This window comes from Anopheles merus, chromosome 3R, assembly GCF_017562075.2.
Source record: "Anopheles merus strain MAF chromosome 3R, AmerM5.1, whole genome shotgun sequence".
NCBI classification, from domain to species: domain Eukaryota; kingdom Metazoa; phylum Arthropoda; class Insecta; order Diptera; family Culicidae; genus Anopheles; species Anopheles merus.
In genome coordinates, this window is record NC_054084.1 from 35,653,999 (window position 1) to 35,667,997 (window position 13,999).

Below are 13,999 nucleotides of genomic sequence, written 5' to 3' on the forward strand. Positions count from 1 at the left end.
ATTGGAACAACAAGTAGTAGTAGTAGTAGTAGTAGTAGTAGAAGTAGTAGTAGTAGAAGAAGAAGTAGTGGTAGTGGTAGCACAAGTGGCGAAAGTGGTAGCTGCAGTACTGGTGGCGTTACCACCACCGGTAATGGTAGCCGCCGCAGCATGGCTGATGGGCGCAGAGCTGGTGGCAGACTTATGGCAATCGTTTGTCGATTGATTCGACTGTCCCTTTATGATAAACTTAAGTACTACCCGCACTACTGAGCGGAATCTAAACGACGAGTGGGAAAAAGAAAGAAAGAAAGAGAGATAACAGATAAAGGGAAGAGCCGGAAGAGAGAAACAGGAGATAAAGAGGAAAAATGAAAAGAATAAGAGAAAGAAAGAGTTAAAGAAATAAAACAGTACAGTATGAATATAAGACGATAATGGAGTTGTAGAGCTAATCGGTGTTGTGGTATGTATGTATGATTTTTTTTCATTTTTGTTTTATGTTTGCATAAACGATGGTGAAAATGAAACTTTTTTTGTATTGAAAATAATCTAAAAATGACATTCATCATTTGTAACCGATAAATTGTGATGTAAACATGTAAAACATTTAAAAACATGAAAAAATATTAGAAAAACAACAACCAAATCCAAAAAAAACACATATTAAATCAAAACCAAACATATTATTATAATAGAAAAAAGCAAACACCAAAACAAGACAAAACAAAACAAAAACTTCAAACAACAAACACAAATTGAACAATCAATTTGTTTACAACAACACAGGAGAAAGGGGGTAAAATGACGAGAAGGAGGAAACTAAAAGCGTTGAACAAAACTTGCATAAAGCGAACGGCGACGACGATGACGACGACGACAACGATGCAGTAGTTTCAATTAGATTCGGTGGCTTCAATTTTGCCCGTAATTTCATGACTCACAAAAAGCTTTTCTTTGAAGTACTTATTTTCCTTACACTTACAAGAATTGTTGAAGGAGCGTTATTGCATTTAAAATTCCACTGCACTATGAAACTATAGGTGCAAGCACCGCCACTACCCGCGGCTACTGTACAGCGGAAAGTGTTGCCATCTATTGCAAAGCCAACTAAGTATGATATGTTCACATTTCGTGCCCGGAGAGGAGCAAGCGACCAACCCCCGCCGCGCCTTGTTGCCGGATGGAGACGCCTTGTTGCTCACTCGGGAGACACAGTACAAAGGACTGGGCGTTTCCATTGCGTGCAAAGGATGGGAAAAATACAATACAGCTGAGAAAGGATGGCATCATGATGTGAAGCAGTAAATGCACTTTTCCGATGTGAATGTGTGTATATGTTTAATGATCATAACGAGCAATGGAGCAAGTCATTAACGTTGCGCCGTTCAACCTTCAACCTAACTGTTCTAAATGGCGTGTTGTTTTTGTACATATGCATGCTCGTTACGATACTGTATCCCCATTTCCCTACTCCTGATCCCGAGAGGGGAGAAACCACAGACACACGTACACACACATCATACTTACAGTGTGCATTATACTTGAGCTGAGTAACAGCAACACAATACACAACACAACAGCACAACATGAAACAGAATTACAAACAGAAGAATGAAGGAAATGACGGACGCGATGTGATCCTTTGCCAAAAAAGAGAGAGCGAGCGAGTAGTGAAAGGAAGGAGGAAGGACACACAGTCTCAAATGGGTTCTTCGTTCACCCCCCCATCCACACTGTTCGCGGTTGATGAGAGAGAGCGAGAAAGAAGAGTGTGTGATCGGATGGTTACAACCCGCGTGCTGTCACCACACAGCGCCGTGACACGGAGCGGTGGAAAATGGTATTATTACCTATGGTAGACACGATTGCCCGCCGTTGCCGTCGTTGCCGCTGCTGTGGGTTGATGATTCGTCACCGCCACCGCCTTCACACCGACCAGCGGTACGGCGGCAATGCCCTTCGCCGGCTCGACGGCCCCCTTAGCGGTCAGCACACCGCCCTTGGATGACTTCTGGAGCGGCGGCTGCTGCTGTTGCGGCTGAGGTTTCAAGCTCAGCGGGAAGTTGTTGTAGGAAGAGCGATGTTTCAGTGACTCTAGATTGGCGGAGGAAGACTTGCCGATCGGGTAGTTGCGCACGATGTTGTAGAAGTTGCTGTCGGACTGGCGGAAGAACCCGCCGACCTGCTGCAGCTGCTGGACGGAGCCGACCGAGCTGGAGCTGGTCAGCAGCCCACCGGTACATCGGTCGGTCGCTGGGTCGGGCTGCCCGACCACGATCCCACCGATCGGGGCACTCTTGCGGAAGTTACGCTCGAACGGATTGTTGCTGTTGCTCCGTATCGAGCTGCGGGCGATCACTTTCGCCACCGAGCTGGTTGGTGAGGTCGTTTTCGGTTTCGCTGCCGGCAGTCGTACCGCCGCGTCCGGATCGTTCTCGTCCGGACTGCTCGTGGCGCTGGCACGGGTTGCGTTGTAGGTCGAGGCGGACGCAAACCGCTTCCGGCCAATGTTGGGCGTCAGGAAGGGCACATGGTTCACGCGCTCCGCTGCCAGTACGGTCGGGATCGTGCTGAGCGAGTTGATCTTTGTTAAATTGCTCGGACCGAGCGTTGCTGATGCAGCGGTCCCACCACCGGCCGCCGCCGGATCATCATCAATGCCAATGTACCGTGTGTACCCGATGCCGGACCGCTTCCGATACACACCGCTGTGGAAGGAGCTGCGCATCTGGAAGGGCAGAAACCGATTGGCCAGCTCGACACTGGCGCCGCCGCCACCACCTCCACCGAGCGGCGATAGCTGGCACGAGGACGGCGCGTTTGACTCATCCGAGGAGCTTTTCTCCTCCGCCTTGAGCTGGCGGCGGCGCCGCACCAACACATCGTCCGACTCGTCGCCCCCGGTCAGATCGGTGAGCGAGCGCATCTTGGCGAAGCTGAACCGGCGCGTCTCAAAGTCCCGCTTCGACTGCAGCAGATCGACCGGCGTGTGGCCAAACTCGCGCTCGTACGCCGACAGATTGCCGAGCGATTTCATGCGGCTCAGGTTCAGCCCCGGCGTCAGATGGTGGTGATCCTCGTCCGGCCGCCCTCCAGCTGCCAGGAAGTAGCCGTGCGTTTGGTCGCCCACCTCCTCCTCGTCGGAAAACATGGCCCCCTTCGGTACGGCCAGATTGTTCATGCTCTTGATCTTGACCAGCTTCGACAGCGGGATCTCGGACGTCGGTGTGCCGAACTCCTCCACGCCCGACTCGGTCCGATCGTCGCTGGCGCCGCCCTCGTCCTCCGACAGCACCGTCACGTCCGGCGTGACAAACACCTCGTCGCCCGAGTCCGAGTTCGGGCTCTGCGGTATGCGCAGCTTCATCAGCAGCCGGTTCGCCGTCATCATCTGCTGCTTGGTCGGGTTGAGCCGGCCGTTGCTGCCGGCGCTCGTGCTGCTGCTGAGACCGCTGGCGAGAAGTTTCTTATTAGCGAGCGTTACGAAACGGCCCCCGTTAGCTAAGGAAGACTGTGCGGTACTACTACTAGACGTGGTGATGGTGTTGGTGGTGGTGATGGTTTTGGAGCCGGTGACCGTCAGCAGCGTGCCCGGTTTGCCCTGGTAAACCGTTGCCGTCGCCGGACGGTACCTTTTTGGGCAGTTTTTTTGTTTTTTTTTGTTTTTGGTATAGCATTTGGAGTACCCAGCATAACGTGTTTTTGTGTTGCGCATTGCGGAGGAATGTATTCGTGTCATTTTGTTGATGATTTTTGCACATTTTTCATGTAAACATCGGTGTATGTTTATCGAATGTGTGTTGTGTACGCCCATAAGTGTGTGTGTGTGTGTGAGTTTACACACAACAACCACGCGGGAGGGGTGTAAAGAGGGGGTGAAAAACGGTCGTGTACCGTATTTTTCCACATCATCGCGCATTCATCGGTGTCGCAAATAAAAGAAAAGGGGCCGGGAAGGGGTTAAAAATAAAAACACACACAAAAAAAAATCAGGAATAGGAAGGGGGGTAAAAGGAAAAGAAAAAGGAAGGGAAGAAAAGAGAGAAAAAAAAGAAATAAAAAATGGGAACATAGCGCAATTTCTAAAAGAAAAACTAAAACAAAAAAAGAACAACAACAAAAAATACCAAAGTCTAGAACTATTTCTCTATCCTACACGACCGGGCAGATACACAACAGCGCAAAAGAAAGAAGGACATTCGGAAAATGGGAAATGGAATGTATAGAGAGCGCGCGACACTAGCAAAAGATCGTTAGGACACATTAATGAGAAGAGAAAGCAAGAGAGAAACAGGGCGGCCATTTAATTACGCCATCTAAACACACACACACACAAGGACAAAGAGATGCACTATGAATGGTGAGAAAAGGCACAGTCCCCACAGCAAGAAGGGTTCTCTATCTAGAGAGCATTATTATTGAGTTGAAGCCAGCTTGAAGGTGCCTGCTGCGTGATGCTGCCACTACTAATGACATGAGATGACCGACAACAAACGCAAGCCTGTGTGTCTTTGCAAAAAAGGTCCTCTTGGGACGCTGGCAGATTAAAAGTGTGTCAGCCATGCCTAGATGTCGGTATAGAGAGAGAGATAGCTACGCGTGAGCTAAATTTTAGCGTAATGAAGGCGAGTTCCTTCCGGTTTGGGCAGTCGGAATGATAATCATGTTGTTTCTAAGCATGTGTGTTACGTTTCTGTTTTGCAGCAAGAATTGATTAGTTCCAACACAACACACATTAGCCGGGCGACACCGTGCCATACGCTCTACATGCTTGTTTTTAGAATGCTTCAAGACGCGCTCTGTTGCTTGCGGTGATGAAAAACTACTAACAAACCCTAATTTCCCTTCTTTCTTTTTTGCTTGTTCCTCAAGCATTAGATACGTTTGAGTTGTTGCTTTGAAGAATAAGCAATCACAATCTCCTTTGTGATACACGAACACGACATGTTTATGACCATACTGTTCATAAACATGATTAAAATGCGGAACTTTTCATCCGGCCCGAGAACACGTGCGACCAACGTGATCCGATTTGGTGGCCGAAGGTCTGCGGCTGGTCTGCGTTCTCTTCCTTTGTGTTTCCCTCTAGCTGCACGCTCATGCTTCACACGTTATAGTGGTACCAATTTTACCCATACACAACCACTCAAACCAACTTCAAAGGTGAATGGCACGGAGTCGAAAGCGTACATAATCGGGAGCATAACTGCCAGACGCCTGCCGGTCGACTGTTCGTTTGAGCTAATCTAGCTACATACCGAAAACACACACACACCGACCTTTTTGCGTGATGACCGCAAACGAAATTCTCGCCAAGCTTATCGGTAAAAGATCGGAATCACCGTCGCGTGAAGCATTAGCATTAGAGAAGTAGCGGTTTTATTCGTAATAAAAAAGGGTAACAAATATGCTCCGCGAACGCCTTTAAGATTAAGCTGATTTTGCTTCTTCCTTTTTTCTTTCTTTAAACTTTGTAGAATTTGTTTTTATTTCAAACTTTGTCTGGTGGCTTTCTGCACGGACCGAGGTCAGACGAGGGTATTCCAACTTTGCTAAAGCTGTATAAGCTCATAAAGGATGGTGATTACGGAGTGGGTATTCCTTTCCTTCCATTACCAACCCAGCGAAGGGTCAATTTTAGTTTTCCAATCTTACACTTCAATAATCAATAAGATGAGGATCTGCTTTCGTTAATGGTAGAATGTTGCATTTTTTAATTGGATTCAAAGATCCGCTTCTCCTACGCAGCCTGAATTATGTTTCCCGCCATTTATTACGGGTAATGATCTGCTATCAAAGTTTTTGGTTGCTTCCACGATAAACCATTAAATTGAAATTCATACCCCGCTTCTTGACTTCGATCCGTTTTCTTGCTGTTTTGTGTGGTTGTGGTTGTGTGCTTGTGTGTATGTGCTCCAGCAGCACTTTATCTCGAAGCTATATTATTTTTATGATTCGACAGCTCGTTAGAGCTCTGCTTTCTTGTTGGTTTTTGCTCTATGATAAGCAGCAACGTTTTAAGCACGAACGAACGCTCGCCCCAGAAAGACAACGATCTGGCGGAAAATCACGCACAGTGCATAAACTGACCCCGGTGGTGCGGAATATTAAATTTCCCAAATATTTGACCCATAATCTTGGTACATTCCGTTGCAGGCAAGCCGAGTAGTATTGTGCTCGAGTACGAAATTAATGAAACAAGTATCTTATATCAACATTTTTTCCACAAAAGAAAGTCCTCTTCACAGTCCTAACCTTTTCGTGATGTACTTCGGGGAAAATTGCTCAATCAATTTGATAGATATTGTTTTCTGAAAATACCCTAATCGTTCACTCTTGTAAGGGTCTTTTTATCCTTAAACATTCACAAAACAATTCGCAAATGATTCGAGCGAAATTCTCCTGCGAAAACAACAATAAACAACAAAATAACAAGAAACTTGTCTATGAACTTTCAGCTTAATAGCATTTTCATACAACAGTCGTTACGCTTTTCCCAATAACGATCAATACATTTGGAAGCAATAATGGTCTATAAATAATGCTACTCTCCGGACGTCATCAGCACAGTATTTGAACCCAATCAGACATAAATTCAAATGACAGATACACACACAAACACAACAGCATCTCTCATTGCACATGACCGCTTTCGGTATTGTGTTCGCCGGAAAAAGGTTCCGAGAAGCAAATGAAAACGGAAAATAAAAGGATTCGAAATAAATGTGTGCATACACACAGTTACGATACAGCGCTCACATGGTTCACAACATTGTTAGTCGAAGGTAATGGCCAAGAAGAGGTTTGAAGATTATTGAAGCCTACAGAAGTAGCATCCAGCACAGAGCGTAATGGAACGAGCTCTTCAGTTCTGGTGGTTTGGTTAGTATTACCTATCTGTTAGTCACATTCTACTGGATTGTTTTATGAGCTCCAAACAAACGGAAAATGATACGCTATTTGCAGGTTAAACACAAACAACAACTGTGTGCAGATTGTTAGTTTACGGTACAGTTAAGCAACGGTTGTTTCGTTAGTAAGTGGTGGTAAAGTGGGATTGTATGGATCGCCTGCTTGTCGTCGGAGAAGTTCAAATCATATGCAAAAAAATATAACAGACAGATAGAAAACACCATCTATAGAATTGATTCCACCGAAGAGTACACCAGCAAAACGACTAACGTTTAAATAACGAAGAAGGAAGGAACAACACATTGAAAGATGTTCATGTAGAATCGAAAACAATGTAATTGAAATATGAAATAGTAAATATATTGGATGAGCAGTCAACATCAATAATTTAAAAAATAAATTTAAAAAGTTAAGAAAAATCTGTCTTTTGCTTTACTTAAAAAAACTCAATCGTTTCGTGAATAAAAAAAAAACAAAACTAAATCGCGTTTCGCGACTAAAACTTCAAGGAATTGTATGAGGTCAGTCGAACCGGTATACTAATATATAACTAATAAATTTAAAAGGGTGGAGGACTGGTGATGGTGGTAGTGGTGGTGGTGAAGGATTGTTAAGAAATGAGCTACAAACAATCCTTCTTCTTGCAAATGAATGCACACATTCACATGTCAGTAACGCAACATGTGTGAGAAACTACGGTACCAGGTGGAAAACCAGAGATAAAGGAAAAGTAAATACGCTAACATAACCCGACCGAGGGGGGAGAGAGAGAGTTCGAGAGAAGGAGTGTGTGCGTGCGCTTCGCTTACCTCTGGTGGCCGGAATCTCCCTCGGAGCTTTGCCTCGAGTGTTGACTGTGGGAGAAGCTGCTGTAGCCGGAACCTTTGGACATCTGCAAAAATGAAAAATAAAACGCCAAACGGGAGAAACATGGTCAGTTTGAAATGGTTTCTAAAGCACCACCATCCATGCCGCCGCATCCCACTTACTTGACTAGTATTGCTCGAGTTGCGCGAGTGACCTAATTCGATCGCACCGGGCACGGTACCGACGGGCGGTACCACCTGGCTGCCGGGCAGGGCGGCACTGCCCGTCTGCTGCGGTGCACCGACACTGACCGGCAGCGATGCAACGAGGGACAGATTCGACTGAAAGTCCAGCAGGGACGATGGCGGTTCGGAAGATTCAGAGATACCGGAGTCGGTAATGATGAACGACTGCGGGTCCAGGTCGAACGATTGCTGGTGCTCTGCAAAAAAATCGAAACCGTGGAAAACGATAAGGCCGGATGCGTTCCAGATGCAGTCCTCATGCCATCATACCTATCGTCGTCGGCAGGACCTGTGTGGGGGGTTTCTTCTTCGGCAGCGAATCGAACCCGGGCGCGACGGAGCCGGCCGACGGATCGTCTTTGGTAGAAACGCGCGTCACGACGGGCGTAACGACGGGACCGACCGTCGCCATCGCCGGATCGGTGGGCTGTAGCCCGAGCGCCATGTTGTCCTGGGGCAGGGCAGTCTTCGACTTCGGGCTCGGGGAAGGACTGTAATGCAATGAGATGAAAAAGGCGATTAATCAAACGCGTTCAAACGGGCGAGGGTCGATGTCGTTTATACTTACACTTTGAACAAAATATCACCCTGAATCATGTGCATGCGTATCGACACGTTCAGCATGGAGTTGTCCTGCCGGTGCCGTGCGTCATACCCCTCGAGCAGATACTTGCGCGGCGTCAGGCCCGAGCCGGCAAACTCGGCCAGGTTCAGATCCGTGAAGCCGAGTTTCTGTAACAGTTCAAACAAACAAACAGTCACGACATGAATAATAGAGCTGAAGCATGAGCCTTTCTCTACTGTGGCGTGTCACACACTTACCTGGTAGCTCCGGCCGCCCTTGATCTCTTTCCGCACCGATATCCGCACGGTGCACGGGTCCAGCACGCCGGTCGACGCGTTCGACGTCATTTTGCAGGGAAACTCGAACTTTTGACCCCACCGCACTGTGTGGTTTTTCACCTCTTCCCTGTGTCGTTCGAGAAAGGGGGAGAAAGCGAAAGGCAGAAAAGATGGATTAGTACACAATTGGATTAGATTGGCTTTGCTACGTAATTTGTAGGCTGTCATGTTTCTCAACAGCTTCAACGGTTGAAAAGCGATCTGTTCGCGGGGGGCGCCTTAATCGCTTTGACGGGTTACAGAGTGAGCGATTGGGTGGAATTAAATGACATGCTAAAGGTTTGATAAACGCATTTTGGTAGAGGCGTAGACGTACTATTTAGTGCCCTTTTGTTTTTCATGAATAATTCAAAATGAAGATGACATTTCGCACAAAAACATACATCAACGACAATGTAGCGACCGAGCAAACGCACATCAAATGTACATTTTAACCATTTGAAAAAGCTTTTTTACGTTCCTTCATTTACCCGGCAACATTGTACTTCTGGCGTTGCTGTTATCGTGATAAAACGACCTACATTTTGTGACAAAGACACAGGTACAACATGGTTGGACGTTACTGCGTCATGCCTCGTCCGTAAAAAAGCCCAGCAAGAAATTCAAATGTTGTCGTTTTTTTTTGTATCTTTCAGAACACACAACCTAGGCACACGCTGATAACATGGTAGAGAGGAGCTTGACAGAAAAGAAGTATTATAGTGCACACGGAAGAGGAACAACAATAAAAAACAGCATTTTGACCGATAAGAGTCAAACCTCCTAGGGCAAGAGGGAAAATGTATCCCAGTTACTATGGACCTCACCCCGCCGTAATGGACTAGTGGGGATACTTTCGATGGAATTAGTTTTTTTTTGCTGTTTTTCCGTGTGACCAACACACACACACACACACACACACACACACACACACACACACACACACACACGTGTGGCATTACACCACGTCTATTGCATCGGAGTCACGGCACAGCGTTGCACCCGAGACTAGCAACCTTGAACGTGGGCGACGGCAGGGCCATTGTCAACCGCTCATGAATCGGTCGGTGACACACACACACACACACACACACACACACACACACACACACACACACACACACACACACACACACACACCCACACACACACACACCACACACACACACACACACACACACACAACACACACACACACACACACACACACACACAACACACACACACACACACACACACACACCACACACCACACACACACACACACACACACACACACACACACACACACACACCACACACACACACAGTTTTATCGTTCGGACAGTATTGATCGCGCACGGGTACAATGTGGCACAGCACGCCTGGTGGGCGGTGGTGGATCGGTTTCCTTCCCGGCGGATGCATTATCAAATGAAATCACCAAAATGGACTGCGAGAAGGAGCGGAAGGAAATAAGCCCCCGGAACAACCTCCGGGTTGGACGACCGACCGGTCTCGCAGCGCTAAATTCTATTTTCACATCGAATGACAAAAAATAAGAGGTGATCCAGGTGGGTTGGGGTTTGGGGGGCCTATCGAACAGGGCTAGTAGTAGCGCTTTTGCCGGCGTGACAAGGGAGAATGCAATTAGTTTGAACATCATCGAGTTTCGTGTCGCGTCATGGGAAGCCAAACAAAAGCGACGACCGTCGACGGGTGGGCCTGTGTGTTGAACATGGAAGATAATGGTAAAATCACAGCCGCTCGGGGAGAACCGGGTACAAAAATGCAATTGGCACAACTCTATTTGGCTTAGAGCTCTGATGCTAATTTCAATTGAAAATGTGCAATTTATGCTAGAATAAATTACGAAATTTACCGAGGTTTTTAAAGTTCTTATGTTACGTCCTTAATGTTTTTTTTGTCTATGTTGTTTATAGGAAACAAATCGTGCCAAGGATTCGGCCGCTTACAAATACGTCTGATTGACTCGATCAAACTAAATATCTTATATAGCTAATCAAGTTCCAGAGCATTGAAAGAAATCATTTATGAATGACCGACAACCCTGAGTTACGAGAAGCTCCAAACATCGTTGCTTTCGTATCAGGAAGCATAACTCGCGTCCACTGGCTTAGCAGCGGCAAGCAAAGGTGCGAATTTCGATCTTAAGCGAATTTCGATATTACACCCTGGTCCGTACACTGGTCCAATGTCCCCCAGTATTGTCCCATCGATTTGTTCTGAACCAACACATGATGCAAAAACTCCACTCCAACAATTTTGTTGCGATTATTGAGGAAGTATTGATAAAAATCGAAGGTAGACCTTAACACTAGAACCACCGATGGGACTTTTTTGTCCCATCGCACTCGAAAAAGGTGTGTTATTCCACTTGCCGCCGTGACAAACCATTGAAGTTTTCTGACTTTTATTTATTTTGAACGATCTTTCGAATGCGCTCATAAAAAATTGTATCCCATATGGCTCGTCAAAAAAATCATTTCCATCCTAGAACCGCCATATGGGAAATTTTTGTCCCATAGGCAAAATACGTAGTGGTGGCTGGTATATCTGCTGACAACGAGTGACGGATGTGCTTCTGCAAGTTTGGCAGCACTGGGTAGAAAGTATACGTAGACAGTACTCCGTGAAAAGTGCTAGTAGAAGATGGCTTGTGCATTAATTTCTTTAATATTCTGGATTTGGCGGGAATCAATGCTTGGGTTTTGTGCAAAGAACTTACAACAGAAAATATATCGAGACGCGATTTTCTTTTCAAGCTAGGCAAAGAACTTTCATGTTTCATGTGAGCCAGGTTCTGATGGAACAAAGATGTGTTTTAGATGCTTGAAATAATTAATTTAGGTGTTCCTTTTGTTTTCGAAAAAAGCCTTGTTCCTTTTCCGTTTTCGAAAAAGCCTCTTCCTTTGACCATTTAGAGCTGTGTTGACATCGAATTTTTGTAATGTTTCTAAACCGAGTCATAGACGTTTGCCTGTATCCAAACAACTTTGAACATTAGACTTGTTTTATTATCATAAAAACCCTACTTATCAGTTGATTGTTTTAATAATTTATAGCTATAAGCCTATATTTACTGTTGTTCAACCCTGTAAGGAATAATTATCTGTAATATAATTATCATAAGGAGTTTATCACTAGAAGCTCTGTAATGATATATTATTCTATAGTAAACTGGATTTGATACCTTTGGTATGCAGTTCATATGATCACAATTCGATTTTTGCTTTGACTGAGTGGCTAATAAAGCTTCATTATACCTAATTATAATATTTAGTAGTTATCTTTCCACAAGAAACCCTTAGGCAATAATAAACATGTCTAAATATTTACACATAACTAATGTCCCATATGGCGGTTCTAGTGAGGTTCAAAAGCCCGGCGGTTGTAGTGTTAAAACATGCCTGCACGCATGTCTTCGTTTGGCATGGCGAAAATTCCAGATAACTGACGGCAGCTTGCAAGGTAGTAAATTTGTTTTTGTAAGTAAGCTTAAATAATTACTTTTCAGAGATTGTTCATGAAATGAAATCGTCTCTTTTATTTTTTTATTTTTCTATAGCCAGTCAAAAATACCTTTCTTAATGTAAACGTTAGCATCAGATCAATGTAAAATCTCATGATCATGTTCTAATGAAATCGTATTGTACGAACGTGCACAATTTTTATCTAATGTAAGGCTTTTCAGGGATCAGGCTTTGACTCACTCAAAATCTATATTCACAAGTCGACTCCACTAATATAGTTGCTAATTGCTGTCGAACAAAAACGTATAGAAGCATACAAAAATATCGATCGATAAGTTACCAAGGCACCTAATGATGCACGTGAAAGTGAAATTGTCGTACCACACCAATCTGCTTATCATTTTGCTACGCGCACCAAAAGCAAATCCATATTTGATTCATTCCGGATGATCGCTTCAACTCAGCCAGCCGCGACGTGACATCGCAAAGCACACACTGAGGCGCTGATGATCGCGCTGTGAGGAAGTAAAAGCAAACATACCTCGACGAAAAGGGTTAGCAAAATTTCGCTTAAGCTCGCACACTTTTACCCTCGCTCCCCTTTCTCTGTCAGTCAAATTAGTAGCATAAACAGCAAAGAAAAAAACGAGGAACAACTACACAACAAATGCATATCAACCCTCTACTATATGTGTACTGTACCGATCCGGGGGTTGTCTCTTATTCGATCGTGCATTAAATTCCATTTGATTGACTTACATTTCAACGACTCGCTAATAGTGGCAAGAAATGGCTGTGCGTGTGTAGGTCGGGGGAAGGAAGTTGGCAACATGGTGGAGCTTAAGCAGCGCAGAAGCAGCACGCGAGCTCGGCACCAACATACCCACCTATCTATCGGACAAGTTATTTCATTCAGTGCACGTAAAATGGTTCACAGTAGAGGGGGGTGGAAACCGGTGGTGGAAAGAGTCGTACCGTCGGAAGCCGAAAAGCGCTCCGATGTCATAATGCGGCGTTGGTGCTGGTGGTTCGGCATGCATTAATTAATGTGCAAGGGCACGCGTGTGCGTTTATTCATTCATCCGTTTGCCTCAATTTGTCACTTCCGTTTCGATTGGTACCTCCGGTCGTGGTTCGGTGAACGCCACAGAGAAAGACAGACAGTGAGGAAGAAAAGGGTGGTGAAGTTAAATACCAAGCGCCCATACTCCCTTTTCCACATGCCGCCTTAACCCCAGGGTTACATGCTATCACCCGCGAACGAATTGTTTTTCAACGGCGAACAGTGAAAAGGGGGAAAAACCCCCGTGACCTTTTCGAGACGTTTGTGGTGCGTGAACAGCGATTTGTACATTTCGTGTGGCTTGATTTATTTACACCCTTCCCCTCCCCTTCTCCTTCCTTTCAGCGTAGAAACACCGAATCTGTAATCGGTGTCATGTAAATACTAATAAAGTTCTATCGAAGCTTTTGTGTTATCCGTGAAGCCTTCCCCGTAGTTACCGTGTGCACAAACAAACCCATCAAAATTGATCGTAATGGAAGGGAAAAAAGGTAACTTTACAGGATTTTACGTCCCCGGGACACTAGCAGCCATAAATCACCGAGCGAACAATCCGCCACCCGCCGGCAAATGTCACTCGAAAAGCGAACAAACACAAGCAAGAGAAACGTCAGAGCAGGATACGGGGCGACCAC

The 13,999-nt window shown here is 45.5% G+C and overlaps 1 protein-coding gene across 16 annotated transcripts in view; it reads right to left on the bottom strand.

The window, feature by feature from the left end:
- Positions 1–13,999, bottom strand: part of LOC121595407 (serine-rich adhesin for platelets-like) — a 70,298-nt gene that overhangs the window by 7,722 nt on the left and 48,577 nt on the right. For 13 of the 16 annotated variants that reach the window (XR_006005158.1, XM_041919362.1, XM_041919352.1 and 10 more), the window contains exons 3-8: positions 8,769–8,916; positions 8,515–8,678; positions 8,217–8,437; positions 7,884–8,143; positions 7,704–7,786; positions 1,833–3,614 (exon numbers count right to left, since the gene is read on the bottom strand). Coding sequence is in view for 15 of the 16 variants with exons in the window: in XM_041919362.1 (XP_041775296.1) it covers positions 1,833–3,614; positions 7,704–7,786; positions 7,884–8,143; positions 8,217–8,437; positions 8,515–8,678; positions 8,769–8,916 (2,658 nt within the window). In the remaining variant the exon portion in view is untranslated. Of the gene's footprint in view, positions 260–1,832; positions 3,615–7,703; positions 7,787–7,883; positions 8,144–8,216; positions 8,438–8,514; positions 8,679–8,768; positions 8,917–13,999 lie in introns of all 16 variants that reach the window. The other 3 variants (XM_041919365.1, XM_041919363.1, XM_041919366.1) reach the window with 2 other exon arrangements.